At 43.1% G+C, this 18,888-nt stretch overlaps 1 protein-coding gene across 1 annotated transcript in view; it reads left to right on the plus strand.

Annotated features, from left to right (window-relative positions):
* The first annotated feature begins 7,419 nt into the window (after positions 1 to 7,419).
* Positions 7,420 to 18,888, plus strand: part of ptprb (protein tyrosine phosphatase receptor type b) — a 31,286-nt gene continuing 19,817 nt past the window's right edge. The window contains exons 1-10 of the mRNA XM_041963674.1: positions 7,420 to 7,813; positions 11,363 to 11,765; positions 15,724 to 15,843; positions 16,278 to 16,418; positions 16,493 to 16,750; positions 16,828 to 17,094; positions 17,195 to 17,311; positions 17,407 to 17,553; positions 17,996 to 18,113; positions 18,480 to 18,625. Coding sequence (XP_041819608.1) covers positions 7,724 to 7,813; positions 11,363 to 11,765; positions 15,724 to 15,843; positions 16,278 to 16,418; positions 16,493 to 16,750; positions 16,828 to 17,094; positions 17,195 to 17,311; positions 17,407 to 17,553; positions 17,996 to 18,113; positions 18,480 to 18,625 — 1,807 coding nt within the window. The 5' untranslated portion in view covers positions 7,420 to 7,723. The remainder of the gene's footprint in view (positions 7,814 to 11,362; positions 11,766 to 15,723; positions 15,844 to 16,277; positions 16,419 to 16,492; positions 16,751 to 16,827; positions 17,095 to 17,194; positions 17,312 to 17,406; positions 17,554 to 17,995; positions 18,114 to 18,479; positions 18,626 to 18,888) is intronic.

Raw genomic sequence — 18,888 nt, forward strand, 5'->3', positions numbered from 1 at the left:
GCTAAGCTGCTGGACCACTGTTGAACCAACCCTTCCAGCCTAGCTCCTTTTGTGACATCCGTACTCCTTACGTTACTCCGTTGTTCGGTCACATTGTGTTTCCTAAACAAACCTTTTGGGAAAAGTCAGAACATTTTTCCGGGTTATGGAGGAGCGTTATGTTCGAAGGTATTTCCATGATCTCACAGATGTCTTAACTATTAAAGCGTAACTTGTCAGAGATACTAAATACGTCCATTAACTTTCATGTCAAGTAGCCTGAAATGTTAACTTGCTAACGAGCCACCAGAACCATTTAGCAAACGTATTCATTTGTAATATCTTGTGCTAATGCTAATTTTCAAGTGTGCTGTTCTGTTTAAGCAGGTGAGCCAGTGCTATGGTTAGCCACCCAACAAACTGACATTTCATTTGTAATCAAGAGTGAGCGACTTTTTGATCAGAATGATTTATTGTTTGACAGCAGCTCATCTTCACTGGACGCGTGTTTTTCCTGCAGCTCAGTAACTTACGGAGTGCTAAAGTCACAAATGGGGCTACCTCCAGCCATAGATCACATGCTAAAAGCTAACAAACCAATGCAATGGCAAATAAGCTTCTGCCAAGCTAGTTCTCCTAATACAGCAATCTCACAGAGGCTAATTCTAGCTTTAGTAGTTCGGTGTTCATGTGCTTTAATGTCAATAAATGGATGCTAACCTACTGTATAAGCTCATACTATTATTAACACGCTATGCTAATGCAATGTTTTGTTAAACCAATGAAAATATTCCGCTAAACCATACTTCTAAAATACCAACAATTTGTTAGTTATAATAATTATTTTTGTATTCTACATGAGATACGAGTCCAAAAAGCACTAAAGAAAGTCTTAAGAATTATGGAAGCTGTAGTTTTTGAAAGCTAACAGAATAATTGTTTTATCTTCGTTAAGTGATGGTAGTAATAGAGACCCAGCTGTGTTATATGGACACAGAGCTCCACCATCATGTTAAAACCTTCAGAACGACCACTTATAAAACACATCGAACGAAGAAACGGAGGTTAGTGGAACACAATGTTCGGCCTCGTTGCTTTCAGTTTACACATCTGATCTTAAAACTGTTTTCAGCACAGAGATAAACTAAGATTGATTCCTGACACGACATCTAATCAATTAATAATATAAGCTGTGATATGCTATCCCTCTGAGGCTTCTTACATACTTGCTAATAACTTATTTGAGGATCAGTATGTGATGGTGGGCGATGATGTCGTGGCGGGCTGCCACAGCTTAGGCAGCATATGGGAAGCGCTTTGTGCTGCTTGGTCTCAGAGTTTACACTCTTGTTTCTTGCATTGACGAATCCCCTGTTGTGTAACATGTTGCTTTATACCAAAAATGTGAAATAATTTCTGTCACGGTGGTGCAGTCATCTCATCGATTTGCTGTTGTAAAGTCTGTTATCTAGTGAGCTCGTTATTCTGGTCTATCAAAGTAATAATAACTTTATTTTTATACTGTTTTTACATGTTTTTGATGTTTTTAGCAGCCATTTGCCAACTCATATGGACGTTTGCTATTTGGGGCACAAACCTCTTACTCACACCATCGACTCGCGGACGCAGACCCCTGATTAAAACTCGCTTCATTTTTAAAAGCAAGCAAACCGTTGGAGTGCCAGTGACCTGGAGTAAAATGCCAAGAAAACGGTGAAGTTCAGTTTTCATATGTCCGATATAAACAAATCCTTTAGAATAAAATGTGAAACAAAGATTAAAATGCTGAGGTGGTTTTGTTAGTGTTGACCTGTTGTAGAGATCTGAGGTTTCTACGGTAACGCCAGTAACAAAGAACGCTAACTAATCTGCTCTGTGTGAATGGGACAACTTTGTACAGTACATGTTAAAGTGCTATTAACCCTAACGTGGGCGGTTACGTTTCAGTCCGAGGACAACAAACATGGAGGTCTTGCTGCTAAAACTGGGAACGCCGGGACTGGACCGTTAACGGACAATAAACGAGCGAAACGCTGAGGACTCTTCTTTTTCTATGTCCTAAAAATTTTGTATTTGCTCCTTTTCTTGTGATACAATCGAGAGACTTTGGACCTGTGTCTCTTTGTCCACATGCCTCCTGGGACCGTCAACCACCTTTTCACTTCAGTCAGTTCAGTTTTTGTGACGGTGTGTCGGTGATGATTTCCCCCGTTTGAAGTGTCTGAAGTGAAAGCGAGTTGAGCCCAGCCTCCACACCCACTGCAGCAGCGGGTACAACAACACACACTGCCTCTGACGGAGTATTGTGTATGTACAGCCGCTGGTGGTTCATGTCCTGTGCTTTGCTGTTGTAGACTGTTGATGGAGCTTAAAGGGACGCTAGTTTCAACTTAGGCAGTTGTCGTAATGTTGTCAGACAGCGTAGGAGAGGAAAATATTCACTTTAATTGAAAGCATTTCAGCCTTTTTGTTAGTGATCACTAACGTGGGAACTAAACTCTTTTGGGTAAGGCAGAAAAGTGAAATGTGACTGTTCAGAGAACTACCAACACAGAATGGACTGGAGGCAAAGTCGTTTTAAATTAATGCTCCACACCACCTTTTTCTGCTGCTAATGAGCTGAAGTTTGTTAGTTACAGAGGTCGTTCTATTAATTAAAACAACTTTTGATGTTTTATTTCACACATTGATGAATAAAAGCTGTTTTCTGCTGTGCAGTAGAAGTCACACTTCAAAAATGCGACAGAAGGTCGAGATCAGGAGGAGGGATGACGGGTCGTGTGGAGTCAGTGATTATTTACATTTTACGGCTGAAATGTTCAGACCTCTAGACCTTTGTTTCAAACTTTTCAAAGATACGAAATGTGCCGCTAAACCTTCAACTCCAAAAATAAACCAACAAATTCACTAAATAGCAAGAAGATTAATTTAGCAAGGCCATTCATGCTAAATGTAAATGCTAACATTATCTTCTGATGTGTTACCCAGTGTCAGATAGATGGTGGTTAGATGGAAAAAAATACTTCAGTTAACCAACAACAAACTGACTTCATCTAAACACTCATTTTAGTTCTAATCCAGAACAATGAGCAGTCCTGGGTTTCTGCAATATGAAGATAATTTGAAGACTGATCCATCATGTGCAGACTTATAACTGATATTAAGAACGAAACTACGACATTAAGATAAAAAAATGTTAGCGTCCCTTTAAACTTCTGCCTTGTGGGCATTACAGCTCAGTGCGAGTACATCTGATGCTAATTAGTGTACGTACGAATTGTGGTTTTTAACTATATTACTAATCAAATTGAATGTTGTAATAGTCCGGAACATTAGCCACTGAGTAGTGCTGTAACCTCTTTATCTACTCTATATACATACATATATATATATATTGTTACCTGTAATCTGTACATAAACACTGGACATAAAACGTGACTGATGTTGTCTCGACTCTGACTGACTGACTCATAACCTCTTCAGATATTATACAAAGACTTAAGAGTGACTGTGTTTCAGGGTAAATCTGATAATAAATTAGATAAAACCAGAACTGAGTTTGCAGCATGTGTTAACTTGTGCCGTTGGTCTGTGCTGTGGTCCACTGAACATCCAAAGAGCCACAAAGTCGAGTGAAGTGAAAGTGAAAGTAAATCTTCTGGCGTGTCAGCAAAGAGGTCGCAGGTAAAACATTGTGCCATCAACCAACCAAACCAGTTAATTTAACCACAAGATACTTGTGCTCAAAAAGAGGATTCATTCTCAGTGAAGAACCTTGGAGCTCTAATCCGCCTCTATACCTGCCAAAGAGCAGTGATTCCTAACACGTCTCTGGGGGTCATCAGGTGGAACCCTCCCTTCAACAGTGTTTCGCCTACTTAGTCCCACGACACCTCCAGGAGGCTAGGCGGTGAACTCCGGCGTCCCAGAGTCACCCCCCCTAGTGCCAGTTCACACTGCTCCTACACAATCCAAACAGCACTGCCACATTCAACTGACCCAGAGATGCTCCAGGTAGTGGCCAGTACCAATGCTACCATTTAGCTAATGCTAATGCTACTGCTAACCGCTAAGAAGAACAGAAGAAGACAATACAGTTCCGATGCTACCATTTAGCTAATGTTAAGTGCTAACCGCTACCTGCTAAGAGGAACAGAAGAAGACAATACAGTTCCGATGCTACCATTTAGCTAATGCTAGTGCTAAATGCTAACCGCTACCTGCTAAGAGGAACAGAAGAAGACAATAAAGCTAGATTCACCTATACTGTTAATGTTAACTGCTAGATGCCAATGCTAACTGCTAAGATATTATCATACTATCACCGCTTTAGCTATTGTTAGCTGCTACAATGCTACCACAGGCCTAGATGCCACATGTAACTGCCGATTGCCGCACTACCATCATCTACCCCTGCCTCTCACCAACTGCACCAATAAAAGCGGGGTGGGAATACAAACCCTGGTTCGGGTAGGGGGTAGAAAGTAAAGAGGCAGAGTCAAAGATGAAAGTAGGGATTGGATACAGACCCTTGTTCGGGGAGTTAACATAACAAACCTTAACAAACATCACAACAGTTTATTGGGTATGACTAGATAACTTGAGATCAGATGAACTTTTCTGATGCAGGGACGTCGGTGGAGTCACGGCAGTAAAAGAACGAACGTGTATGTATGCATACTGTGAATCAGTTACCTGAAAAACCATTACTCAGCATCGACAGTATGAACAAAGACAGCTCGTGAGTGGAGACATCAGCTTTCCAACAGAGTCTAATTAGATCCTTCATCCAGGATCAGTTTCCATAATATATCATTGACCTAGTGTTAACCCATGATGAATAATCAGGCTGCTTCCAAGTCGGCTCAATATGAGCATCTTGTAGAGTTTTGTAGGACTTCTTTGATAAAGTGACAGTTTGGGAGTTTTTATTGAAAAGAACGCGACTTGTACTTGTGTTAAAATGAGATCAACGCCTTTCAACCTCGCACTGAACATTTATCCCATTTTTATTGAAGTACAACATAACAAAGGCTTTGTTTGATCTGATGTTAATTACTCACATCGCCTCACGGTGGATCATGGATCATTATCATCGTGGATTATTTATCATCTGGATACCCAGAAAGTTCAAAGACACGTCCGTAGAAACCCAGAAGTGCTGTGTCTGCCCGTCATTTGATTGGTTTTATACTGTGTATTTGATGTTTTTACCTTCATGTGTGCAGAAAGTTGTTCCTGTGAGTTGTACGAGCTCCGCCTCCTTCGTGTGCACTTTGCAGGATCAGTCGGTTACTGTTTGAATTGCGTCATTCTTCTGTGACGCTCACTGCGAGTTCCTGTTGTAGAAACGTTACGTTTGTTGTAATGGAAACCCGATACTTTAGTAAGATTCCTGTCCGACAGAAAACAGACCAACTCTGGTTCAATCTTCATCCTCCTCCTCTTCTTCAGTGCTCGCCCAAAGCTCGCAGCCCAGAAACGTCCTGAATGCTAAAAGATCGTCTCCAGTGATGACGGACAGCGATTACTTTTTTAGTTTTTTAGGACAATCCTGCTAGCCTTTCAGAAATGTGTGAAACTATGACATTTTAAAATTATTGTCCATTTAGGGTTCTAAATAAATAATTTCTGAATTATTTAGAACCCTAATTAATGAGTCTGGAGCTGGGGATGAAAAGGTTCCGAACTGGTCAGATTGCTCATTCATTGCTCAGTGCGATGGATCATGATGGATCGCTCAGTTCGGTGGATCATGATGGATCGCTCAGTGTGATGATCGCTCGGTGACGTGGTCGTTTGGGATCGTTCTGCAGACTCGTCTAGAATAGCTTCAGTCACACTCAGGGTTCTCCTCAGGAACGTTTACTTCATGTTCGGAGCTCAAACGTTGGTTCCTAGAAACCTCCTGTTGTGTAAGGAGAGAGAGTGAGACAGAAAGAGAAGGAGAGCAGGAAGGAAGGAAAGAGGTGTGGACCACTAAAAGTAGCTCCAACTGAAACAAAAGCAGTTTGACCTTTAACTTTAACGCAGGTTTCTCTTTAAACTGTTAATTTATTTCTTTTTCTTTCTTCAAAGTCATTTCTCAGACACGACGATGTAATTTTATCACTTATAGGGAAATGGACAGTTTTTCAGTTGTTGCACTTTTAAATCAGATGAATTGGTTGAGTAACCTGTTAGTCATCGCACAGCAGGTCAACTTAACAAGTCAGCAACAGTTCCAGACATATGAGGAATAAAGTCTCAGATAATAAAGTGATAATGAACTAACTGTTACTAAGGTTTAAGTGGAGCTTTTCTTTTCTTTTCCTACAATTTTAGCACCAAATCACATAGTTACAGTTACAGTTTACAGGAAACATGCTATTATTAGGAAAATGATGGAGCCATGAAATAAAGCATTGCTTAATCTTCTCTATTGATTTTGGATTAATTGAGTAGAAGTTCACCAGTGGTGTACTTGTCTATTTTAAATAACAATTAGCAAAGCATTTTTGTCAGGATTATTGGAAATAATTCATAAATTACAGATGTTTTTATAGTATTTTTCTTATTTTTTATGGCTGCTATTCTGACTTATATATCATTGTATTTGCAGTCCCACAATAATGAGTTAATAGTAAATTCTTTCTTAGTGCCAGTGTGCTGGTTTTCTGTACAGTACGACTTAATGAGATGTCAGAAAGTTTAATTTCGACAACTTTTGAGTTGCAGCCTTGCAGATAGCCCACAGGTAGCTTGTGTTAGCTCTTGTTGAAAGGTAGCGCACAGTTAGCTTGTGTTAGCTCTCGTTGAAAGGTAGCGCACAGTTAGCTTGTGTTAGCTCTTGCTGGTAGCACACAGATTGTGTTGACTCTTGTTGTAAGGTAGAGCACAGTTAGCTTCTGCTCTTGGAAAATAAGCCAAAGTTTGACCTCTGATGCGGCTAAAGTTGGTCAGAGCTGCAGTCTGGTGTTGATGCCCAGTTGGTTTGGTGCTACTATCACTCTGTGGTCACTCATTTGGTTTAGTGTCCACTAATTAACACAGTTGATTGATTATTAGCAGCAGAAAATCAGAAACCAAAGCAAATGAGGAGCCAAAACTAAATTTACACCCGCAGTGATGGAGCCACATCAGAAGTCGTGAAAAAGAGAAACTTTAAAGTCCACAGCGATCCCGTCTCAGTGGGAATCAGTCTAACACTCGTCTCTATTTTTAACATCTACCTCTGCTGTTAGAGCAGCTAGGTGTGCTGCAATTGTAGTTTCAGGCCTATTTATAGCCTCCATCCAGGCAGAGTTTGTAGTCGTGTCTTTGCAGTGACTCACAGAGCTGTTGGCCTGATTGAGGAAGTCCGTTAGTGACTCCCAGCCTCGACACTATAGAGTCTGACCGACAGACAGACAGGAAGAGAGACAGACAGCCGGTGAGACAGGGAGGGCGTCCAGAGAAAAGTGAGCAACGGTTGAGTTTGAGGTCTGAGAGGGTCGAGCCGAGGATGGACACGAAACCGAGACGAGACGACGGACAAGACAGATGAAATTTCTGGAGAACGCTGCTGCTGTCAAATAGATTTATTCTGTTTTTCTAACAGAGGAAAAGGACTTTTAACCAGTTGTTTTCCAGCTGTTTTATTTTCCAGAAGGACTCGTTCTCCGCTGAAGACCTCAGAGATAAAAGAGAAGGATATTTTCTATCTTCTACCTCAGCCTCAGGATTATGGTGGCTGCTCTGTCTGAGGATCTGAAGGAGGATCAAAATGCTGAAATGTAAAGTTCACAGTTATTTCTGCTGCCTGTGGTTCACCTCGCCGCTGCTGCTGCTGCTGCTGCCGCCGCTGCTGCCGCCGGTGAGTCCGCTCACATTTGCTGAATTCATACTTTTATGATTCATGTAGGAGAAAATAATCAAGTTTCACTTTCAGTTCAAACACAACATCAAGCTTGTAATGTCTGAAAATACGATTCAAGAGCTCGAAAGATTAAAAACTGTTCTTCATGCTGCTTTAGTTGAGCCTCATCTCTTCAAAAATAAATGCCAGTTTTTCATCCCCATATTCTAACAATGAAGAGCCGCCGTCAGTACGTAAGAATGTTTCTTGTATTTTTGTCGTTGTACCAAGAAAAGTATTTCGATATGAAAACGAAGCAAATTAATTAATTAAATTAAAATTTCAAATTTGCTATCAAACCTTGGTGTTCAGGTGAAACTGAAAACATAAAATACAATAACTTTTTTTACTCCTGCATGCTTTTCTCATTCACGTTTGTCTCAACACAAAAACCTCTTTCCTGGTTCATAAGCTCTGATCCAGTTTGTGTGAGAGTGTGTCAGATAATGTTGTCTCGTTAAGCAGTACAGGATGGTAATTCATCAGAAATCTAGATTATTTTTCAAGTATCTTTCTCAAGATAGAGAGAGAGAGAGAGAGAGAGAGAGAATGCATCTTAACCTCAATCTGTCCTGTTCAACACTTTGTAGTCCACTCTGGGCGTTTTGTTGTTCTAATTTAAGACGCACCTGCAGAGTTTCAAAAGTTTTGACTTTAGTGACTCCTAGTGGTAGTAGGACGAAGGACGTGAAGCCGGTGATCGTACCACCAAACCCGCTGAGAATCGACCCCGGACTGCAGCGCTAACCGACTTTTGGCCACTTTAAGATCGTGGTTTAGTTTCTTGACCTACAAAATCAAACTACGCGACTTTGTAGAAAACTTTGGACTGTGAGCAGAAGCTAGCAAGAGCTAATTGTATTCTGCTGTACAAAAACAAGCTAATTAGTAGTTTTGAAATTAAACTTGAGAAAACAAAAGCTGTATATTTGGCTGTAATTTGCCAGATTAAAACTTCAACAAAAACTTCAACAAAATTGTATAAACTCATATCATGTCTGAAGAATTTATTATTTCACAAGATAATTAACAACCAAGCTGTATGCAACCTTACAACAACATGAGCTAGCATAAGCTAACTGTACACTACCTGACAACAACATGAGCTAACAGAACTTAGCTGTACGCTACCTTACAACAACTTGAGCTAACATAAGATAACTGTACATTACCTTACACCAAGCATTAACACAAGCTAACTGTATGCTACCTGACAACTACATGAGCTAACATAAGCTAACTGCACGCTACCTTACAACAACAAGAGCTAACATAAGATAGCTGTACGCTGCCTTACAACAACATGAGCTAACAGAAGCTAGCTGTACATTACCTTACACCAGCAAGAGTTAACATAAGCTAACTTTGCGTAGGCAACCTGCTACACAAAACTAACACAAGCTAACTGTACACTCTTTGTTTTACGGTACATGTTGTTTCCTTGGTAGCTCACATGCTAGTCACTGGTCCATTCTGTCATCATTTTTTTATTGACATATGATTTAGGACGCAGCTAAAGTAGTTGTTCGTCAACAAGTAGCTCCAATGCTAGCTGCTGCTAAAACAACACGTGTCTTTTTAACATTGTTTTTCTACAACTGTTCAAGAACCAAGATACAACATGAAAATCAGACCGACTTGCAGCTGTTGGAGTGTGGACTTTTTTAAACTTTTGATTGAGCTAGCAGGAGGCTAGCAGTTTCCCCCTGCTTCTAGTGTTTTTGCTAAGCTAGGCTAAACACGACCTGGACCTGTATCTGCACTGGGCACACACAGATGGCAAAAAATAGGATTTCCCCCAAACGTTGGACTGAAGAACGTGTTGAGAGAATTTTCCTCCCACTCGTGTCACTGACACGATGGTCGAGTTTTAGTGTGATCATGAACTATGTTTTTTATTGTTACCTTGATATTCATGCAGTTTGATTACCCTCTCTCCCTGTCTGTCGGCTGCCTGTCTGTCTGTCCTCCCTGCTGTATTGTTTGTCTCTGAACCTCCTGAACTTCATTATCTGTGACAAATTATTTTATTTCCTGTTCTGCTTTCCAGAATAAAAGGTTGTGGAATTCAGAACAACTGTCACCAACAATATTATCACGCACAAGGCCAAAGTTCAGTTGAACCAAGAACATGATAGAAACACACGCGGTCGCAGTTCTTTAAATAGCTGATTAACTGCCATAATAGTCCATTTCATGTTTCCGTGGCAGCAGCACAAGAGATTCATTGTTTTTGTTTTCACAGATTTTTTATTGTTACAAATAGAAAAAGTTCATCAGTTTAAGGGATCTTCTAGAGACGATGAGTCCAAACGTGCTCACATTCAGATCCATTAAATTCAGTCAAAGTACTAAAAACATGCTCTAAAAATACTCTGTTATACATGTACAAGTACTTCAGTAAAGATATAATCAGGAAACTGTACTTCAAGTATTAAAGTAAAAAGTATTGAGTGCAGTAAAACGTCCCTGTGACTGTTCTCCTGTTCTGTCTGATCTCATTAGATCTCATGACTCAGTCGTTCATGTCAAAGCAGGATTTTACTTTTGGAAATCTTCACATTTGAAGCTGGAACCAAGAAATGTTTTTACAGGAAAAATGTTTATCAAAATAGTTGATAATTAATTTCCTCTAAATCCACTAATTAGTTAATTGTCTAATCTTTTCAACTGTTCATGTTCTAGCTGTTAGTATTTAAATTCTTAGCAAAACATCATCATTTCAAAAGTCACTCGTAACTAAAGCTGTCAAATACATGTAGTGCAGTAAAAATATACACCTCCAAACTATAGTGGAGCAGTACTATAAAGTTGCATGAATTGGAAATACTCAAAGTACAAGTACTTTACTTGAGTTTGTAGTGAGTAAATGTTCGTAGCTACGTTCCACCGCTGGTCACACTAATGGAGGCTGAAGAGAAAAATGGAGAACAACTGGAAGAAAAAGAAAAGCTGCTGAGTATGAACATACTCCACAACGTCTGTCTGACAGCTTTAGTTACAGTTACTCTTCAGATTCCTTCCTGTCCAGTGAAAACCACGTATCTCTGAATGTTTGTGATGAACTGAAGGATGAAGTTTTCCTTCATGTCTTCTTCAGCTAAATAAAGTGTTTAAAAAGCCTCTTGGATCAGCTGAAAATGCATCGTCACACAGCTGAAAACAGGCTGTTTGTCTGAGATACGAGGTTCTCACAGGACAAACATATGATGATCTTATAGAATATGATGCATCGCTGCAGATTAAACCAGCAGCAGGAATATTAATCCACAAACATCAGAGATGATGAGAAACACTGACAGGAACATTTTACTGATACATCAGTACTTTTACTTTACGTACTTTCTGCTGATAGTACTTGTGTGGTATTAGTACTTTTGCTTCAGCTCCTCTTTCAGGGATGGAACTACAGACGTTCTCAGTCTGCAGGTTTTTGGTGTCGATTAACCGGTGAAAAATGTTTCCGTTCTTCTTTGCTCTGACGTCGGCGTCTTGTTTCCTCGTCAGGATCTGAGCAGCGCGGCTCCCGCAGATGGTCAGACCCTCCCGTGTAGCGTCTCTGTATCTGAACCAGTATCCGGGCTGGACTCCCTATCGCTGACGGTGAACACACCTGGACGAGACTGCTCCTTCACGCTGACGTCTCCAGACGCCGGAGGAGACGGCGCCGAGTGTAGAAGGAGAAGAAGAGGAGGCGAGGAGATAGAGACGAATGAGATCGGAGGAGGAGGAGTAGAGGAGGAGGTGAAGGTGGAGATAGGATCAAACTACCTGGGAAGCAACCAGCTAGGAGCGGAGGGAGGAGATGTGTTCACCTGCCTGCTGGATCACCTGGAGCCTGGAACCACCTACCAGCTGCAGATTCAGTCCCAGAGCGACGCGGAGACGGCCAACATCACCCTGCACACCAGTAAGTCCTCGTCCAGTCCAGACGTTTACTGCGCTGCACGAAACAAGGTGCTCCTGCTTGCTCCTGAGCTTTCAACACCGCCTTCACTCACAAGAGCCCAGAACAGCTGTCCAAGACAGACCCAAAGTTACCTGACAGCTGCTCTGCATGCAGGGTTTTAGCTATTTTATTTTATTTATTTATTCAGGACCGTGCACATTGATGAACATTGCTGTAAATGTGCCAGTTTATAGCTGATTAGCTAATTTTCAACTGTAGTCCTTGGGCAGAATGTTAATGGCCTAATAAAACAACATGGAAGTACACATTACATAAAAATACAATTACAAAATACACATTTCAAAATTACATTCACAAGCACACAATTTAATACAGTCCAACTTCACCAGGTCCAGTGGTCTCAGTCTACTTAATGGACACACTTCTGGGCATCCTTTAACAAGTCTTTAAGCTTTCCTTTCCTCCCTTACTGTGGAGGGAAGACTGTTCCAGATGCCCCCCCCAAGACAGACAACACATTTCTATCAAAAGTGGTGCGTCTGGAAGGGATCTCTACGTCTCCTCTGTCGCAGGCCCTGGTGTTCATACCCCTGACAGTCCAGTCCTGTTCAAAGGCGACACTCTGACCTTCTGTCCCCAGCAGTCAGAATCACTGTGCGTGCTGCTGGTGTTGAGTAATAAAGTTTGAACCGCCTGCCTGCAGACGACCGCATCTGTTCTTATTAGCTGGAAAACACGATGAGACCAAGTTCAATAAAAACTGACAACAACAACAATACCACAGAAAATTCAGATTTTACAGGTGTTTGTCCAACGTCATGTCGAGGCATTCTCCAAAAAAAAAAGGCATTTATCTCGATAAATATCTATATTTGTTATGTTTATATTGAGGCTATAATCAATATTTTGCGTATCTGCCCTCATATTCCCTCTCATACTGTTACGGCACAGTGTCAGATTATATAAACTGCTTGTGTTTGTGAAATCATGACTCAGGTGTCACATACATGTAGTGGAGTAGAAGTATGAAGTACCACGAAAATACTCATTGTGCAACTAAGTAAATGTACTTAGTTACCTTCCACACCAGCAAACAGGTGAAGTTTGCTTACAGGAAGTGAGTGAGTTTCAGGGTTAAATTCAAACACTGTTGCAGTGTTTCGCTGTATTTCAGCTGTTGACAGTTATTATGATATGAAAGAGATTTAATCTGGTACGAAGTCATCATGTGACTGTTCACCTAGAAGTACAACATTGTTGATGGCTGCGTTCCATTTAGGTGTGTCAGGCAGGCGGCTCTCAGCACGCCGGCAAAGCAAATGGAATGCAGCCATTAATAATGTTTTGAGTTCCAGCGGCGTGTGACGGTCTGTGAGGAGACGTCCTGCAGGCGAACCGGCCGACCAGCGGCTGCTCGTTTACTTCAGGTAGGTGGAGCCGTCAAACCTGCTCCACCTGCTGGCTGATTCACATTGTCTTTGGTTTGATGCTGAAGCGTCGCTGCAGGTGAGCTGCCTCTGAGCTAAAGAGTCACTTAGCAACAGATCTCAGGTCAGAGTTCAGCTGTTTGCATCACTGTGTCACATATGAAGGTGTTATAATGTGAACGTGAAGGATATTTATGTGCACGGGAAGCTGTCTGTCCCTGTGAAAACCTCCTCCACACACGTCTGAAGGCACAGTGAGTCTGGCAGAACTTCTGATTTCATAAAAATCCTCTAATTAAAATATCCTGAATTCATGATTGATCGAGTCATTCCAAAGGTTTAACTCCTCCTGACTTCACTGTGAATTCAGTTCTCTGTGTTTGAGCACCGGGGGTTTCATGTTTCCACGTCATAAATGTCTAAGATGAATATTGAACCATGATTGGTTTCCAGACTCTTTGTGATGTCACAGGTGCTGCTCGTAGGCCCGCCTCCTCTTCAGATCAGATTTTTAATGAGCAGCTGAATGTGAACTAGACCAAAATCACACTTTTGACTGGACGGGGACCGTTTAGCAAACCCCTCAGTGGCAGTCCCACACTCACCTGTACCTGCAGCAGCCGATGTCGTACCTGTTGGAGACCTTTGACGTCAACCTGCAGCTTTTACACCCTGTTCGTGATATTTAGCCAAATATTCTTTTGTGTTCTGATCTTTTGTTTCCATCTTCTCTGACCGCTCGTCTTTGAAGTGAAGGAACACGACATGACCTCCTTGTTGTGGTGTGTGTGTGTGTGTGCGTGTGTGTGTGTCTCAGAGTGAATGTCATGTAGCTTCCCCTCTCTGTAGCTCTGTGGTTAGCTACAGGAACCACAGCCCTGCTGAGAGAGAGTGATAGAGCAGTAAAAGTACATGTACTGTGTGTGTGTGTGTGTGTGTGTGTGTGTGTGTGTGTGTGTGTGTGTGTGTGTGTGTGTTGTGTCTCCATGCTGGCCAGCTTCCAGAACAGAAGTTGGACCCTCAGTGTGTATTTCCATCGTGGGCAGAGCTCAGGGTTCAGCCATTTCCTGCCTCCATTGTTTCTTTGTTCTGTGGGAAGCACTGGGAAAGGGTGTGAGGGTGTGTGTGACTGTGTGTGTGTGTGTGTGTGTGTGTGTGTGTGGAGGAAACGGGGTGTGACTGCGCCCAGTCGAGTCCTGACAGTAACCTTCTCAGCAAAGCAAAACACTTGTGCTGTTGTGTTTGTGCTGTTATCTTTCGAGGCGCTCTGACTGTTAGATCTGCTGACCTTTCGTGGTCACATGACCGCGGCACGTTTGTTTTTAACCTGTCTGAACTGTTCAAGTAGCCGTCAGCAGCGTCCTTAAAGCCTCACAAAGTTAATCCGGCAGACACAGAGCAGCGTGATCATCTCGCTCTTTTGGCTCTGTTTTTGGTCTCCACCAGCTGCAGCGGGAAACATCTGGCCCTTCACTGCTAAACCCTGCTAAACACTCTGCTATTAGTGCTTTTACTTCAGTAAAGGATGTGAGCACTTCATCCACCTCTGGCCGTTTCCATTAAGACTCGGCGGGTGATGATGGAGCAGCTGATGGACGCAGGCGGGCTGAAAGCGGCCGCAGACTCTGTGTTTGTGTCAGAGTGGCACTCGGGCCGGAGATGTCGCAGCCTGATAATATTGTTCCAGCTCAGTTTGAAGCACCAGTGGCGACACGGTGGCACAAACACGCACAGAGGCATTGTGGGAAAACAAACCAGGAAACAGGGAGCTCTCAGACAGGCGTGTGTGTGTGTGTGTGTGTCAGCAGGACTCCCACAGTGCTCACACTTTGAGGACAAGGCCACAGATTGAGGCGATGGATCCTCTTCCTGCAGGAACCTTCCTGCTGTCCGTTAAAAACAGATAAATCTCTTTAAAGGAACAGTCCCACTGTTTCAGGGAACAGTTGTGCTACACACATAGTGGTGGGGGAGTACTCAGATCTTTTAATTACGATGCAGGATTTTCCTAAAAACAATGTGTTGATATAAAATTGTCTCAATCATCACTTGTGAACAGCTAGAAGTGTGTTTTGCAGTATTTTTCTGCAGCTGGGTTTTCTTCTCTTCTTATTCTGCTGTGTCTGAGACGATTCTGGGCTGCAGCCTATGGGCATTGGGTGTGTAGCCTCTAGCCAATAACAGCACAGGTGAGGTCTGGACTCTCTAAAAAGGTCGTGACCGGGTGCTGGACCGTAAGCAACACACATCTGATTCCTTCACCTTTACCTTTAGATAAAAGTACTAATACCACAGTTTATAAGTACTCTGTGTACTCTGTAAGTGAAAGTCCTGCATTCAGAATGTTACCTAAGTACTAGTGCAATGCTATTACCATCAAAATATATTTAAAGTACCAAAAGTAGAATTACTCACTATGGACTGGATCATTAAAAAAAAATGTACCTATTACCTGACTGTGTGTGTGTGTGTGTGTGTGTGTGTGTCTTTGTGTGTGCTTGTGCGTGTGTGTGTGTGTGTTGTATCATCAGAGCCGTCGGCGGTCAGTGGCCTGGCCCTGACCTCCAGGACCTGCAGCAGCCTGGGTCTTTCCTGGCAGGCCGGCCCAGGCAGGACGCAGCGCTTCAGGCTGCTGCTGTGGGATCGTCCTGGTGAGTCTGACATTTTCTCACAGCTGGTTTGAAAGGGTTTGCAGGAAAAATCACAATTATCAGGACAGTTGCCAAGTAACTGAATGGTTTCAGCTGCACTGATGTGCTGTTTAATTTAGAATAAAACATCAGATTTTATAAGCACGTGAAAATCTTATGTTTTAAATTAAGTAGAAACTAAAGCTGAAGTAAAAGTACTATATTTATAGTGGAGTACAAGTAGAAAGTGTCAGCTTAGTTTGTGTTGTAAAGTCCTTGAGTGTCCTGAAAGGCGCTTTTAACAAATAAAATGTATTATTATTATTATTATTATTATGAGTAAATGTACTGAGTTAATTAAGTTGTAGCACTCAGAAAAACATGTCAGCTGAGCATCTTCCATCCAATGAAGAAGCTGCTGGAGAGTCATGTGACCATTTGCTCCTGCTCTGCAGGTCTGCTGAGGAACGAGACGTTAGAGAGCACGGCGACGCAGCACACACTCCACGACCTGTTGCCGGGACGACTGTACAACGTTACCATGGTGACGGAGGCTGGCGGGCTGCAGAACAGCGAGACGATGGAGGCTCAGACAGGTAGAGAGAGGAAGGAAGGAAGGAAGGTGAGAAGGAAGTAAGGAGATAAATCTCATATCTGAATCTCTTTCTAGCTCCCGCCGCTGCCTCAAACCTCACTGGAGACTGCAACAGCACAAACTTGTCGTTGTCATGGCAACAGCCCGAAGGAGACCTGGACGAACTCCTCATCGCCCTCTCGACCAATGGCACGAGCCGCTGGGAGATGACGCTCCCTCCGGACGCCACAGAGGTCGCTGTTGATCAAATGACTCCCGGCTCGACCTATCAGGTCGTGGTGACATCCAGAAGCGGCCAACTGACGAACCAATCAGAAATCACTGTCAGGACAGGTGAGAGTTTATTCTGTTCTTTTTTCCCTTTTTTTGCCCTTCTTTTTTTAATCACCCTGTCTTCGTCCCGACTCCAGCGCCGGCGGCGGCGTCCCTCCTCTCCCTCTCTCCCGCCTCCTCCGGTGGGCTCCTCCTGTCTTGGACGCCCCCCGCTGGCCAGTGGGAGAGCTACAAGCTGTTCCTGTTTGACGGCGCCCAGCAGTTAGTCAGCGCCGCTCTGGACCGAGAGGTAGTGAACTTCAGCTTCCCGGGGACGGGACTAACGCCTGGGAGGCTGTACAGAGCTGTGCTGAGGGTGGAGAGTGGAGGGCTGACGGCTGAGAGCAGCTGTGACGGAGCAACAGGTCACTTCAACAGAAATGTGTTATATTATATTACGTGACAGAAAATAAACTGAACTAAAGCTCACCTGAGTGAAAGCCCCTCCTCTTCCTGTCTCTGCAGCTCCGGCGCCGGTGCTCAACCTCCACATACGACACTCGGACGAGACCTCGCTCAGCGCCATGTGGAGCCACGCCCCCTCTGGGTCACGTGACGGCTACTTCCTGACCCTTCGCCACGGTAAATCAAGCTGCACAGCTCAGCCTGAAGGGCGTCCGATGAAGATCGGCAGGTGATTTGTCTTTATTCTGATCGCTGCTTCCTGTGTCTCGCAGGTAACGTCACCGTGGACACCAGGGAGGTGGAGCCAAACATGAGGGAGTGCACCTTCAACGTGCTCATACCCGGGAGGCAGTACACCATCACCGTGACAACCGCGAGCAGGAACCTGAACACCTCCGTGTCTTTGGAGGGGAGGACAGGTGTGTGCGTCTTCGACTCAGTTAATCCACCTGTGAGGTTTAAACATGACATCGCTGCAGCAAGTTTTAGAACTTTTACTACGTTTCATACTTTATTTGATTGTATTGTTGTTATTATTTTTACTCTTTTAACTGAGACGTCAGAAGCTGAAGAGCAGTTTAGATTTTAGATTCATAAGTTTCACATCATGGAGCTTTTAAAGGCAGGTGTCTTCTTTTCTCATTCATATGAATGCAGATTTGTATAAATGAATGATTTAATGGCTAAAATACATTAGATCGTGTAGTGAAACTCAACTTTTCTGATTAAATTATCAAAGTTGAATGAATTAAAATCTAAAAAAAAAAAATGAAATCCACATGAAGTCTTTGTGTCGAAGCCTCTGGTCCTCACATGTGTGGTAATGTGCAGCGTGTGTGTGTGTGTGTGTGTGTGTTGCAGTTCCCTTGCCGTTGCGTTCCATCACTCTGAGAAGCTCTGGAGTCAGCAGCCTCCAGGCATCATGGGAAAAACCACCAGGAGACCTGGACTCGTACAGCCTGACGCTGCTTCACGACGGGTGTGTTAGTGTGGAGGTCTGCTCGCCTCGTGCAGCTCCGTCGCTGTAAACCAACAGACGACCTGACGCCATCTTTGTTTGGTCGCTCTCGTCAACTTTATCTCCTCACGTTTAACCCAGCGGTTCCCAACGCAGGGGTCCGGCCCCTCCAAAGGGTCACATGATGAACCTGAGGGGGTGGGAGGTCGTTAAAAGGGATGGCTTTGAACAACGCCAGACTTTTATTTTGACAGGGTCACTTGTGTGTTTTAATTGATCCATTTGATGAAGGATTGGTGGAATGTTTGACTTTATTATGAACAGAAATATGTTTAAAATGAATGAATTCACATCAGAGTGACACTCAGCTGCTCTTTGTCTCCACAGTGTCGTGGTTCAGAACCACAGTGTTCCCGTTGGTTCTTCTTCTCTGCTGCTGGCTGGTTTGACTCCCGGCGCCCTCTACAGGCTCCAGGTCGCCACCGTCAGCGGCGGTTTGCGGTCTGAAACCACCAGCCTGGAGGGACGCATCGGTGAGCCGCTCCAGACTGAACTAAACTAAACAGAACTGACATTAAAATATTACCTCTCGTGAGTTAGTCGGGTATTTTTGGGAAACATTTTAATTTTAAGCCCAAGTAAATGTTTATTCATCACTGATTTTTTTATTGAAAACTTTATTGAGCACCGACTAAAATACTCGTCAGGTTACACTAACGATCGATTGGAATTAAGTCTTTGGTACCAACTGAACACACGTTATTAATACCAGGCTATGTTATTGATTTCAGGAAGA

This window comes from Chelmon rostratus, chromosome 22 (assembly GCF_017976325.1).
Source record: "Chelmon rostratus isolate fCheRos1 chromosome 22, fCheRos1.pri, whole genome shotgun sequence".
NCBI classification, from domain to species: domain Eukaryota; kingdom Metazoa; phylum Chordata; class Actinopteri; order Chaetodontiformes; family Chaetodontidae; genus Chelmon; species Chelmon rostratus.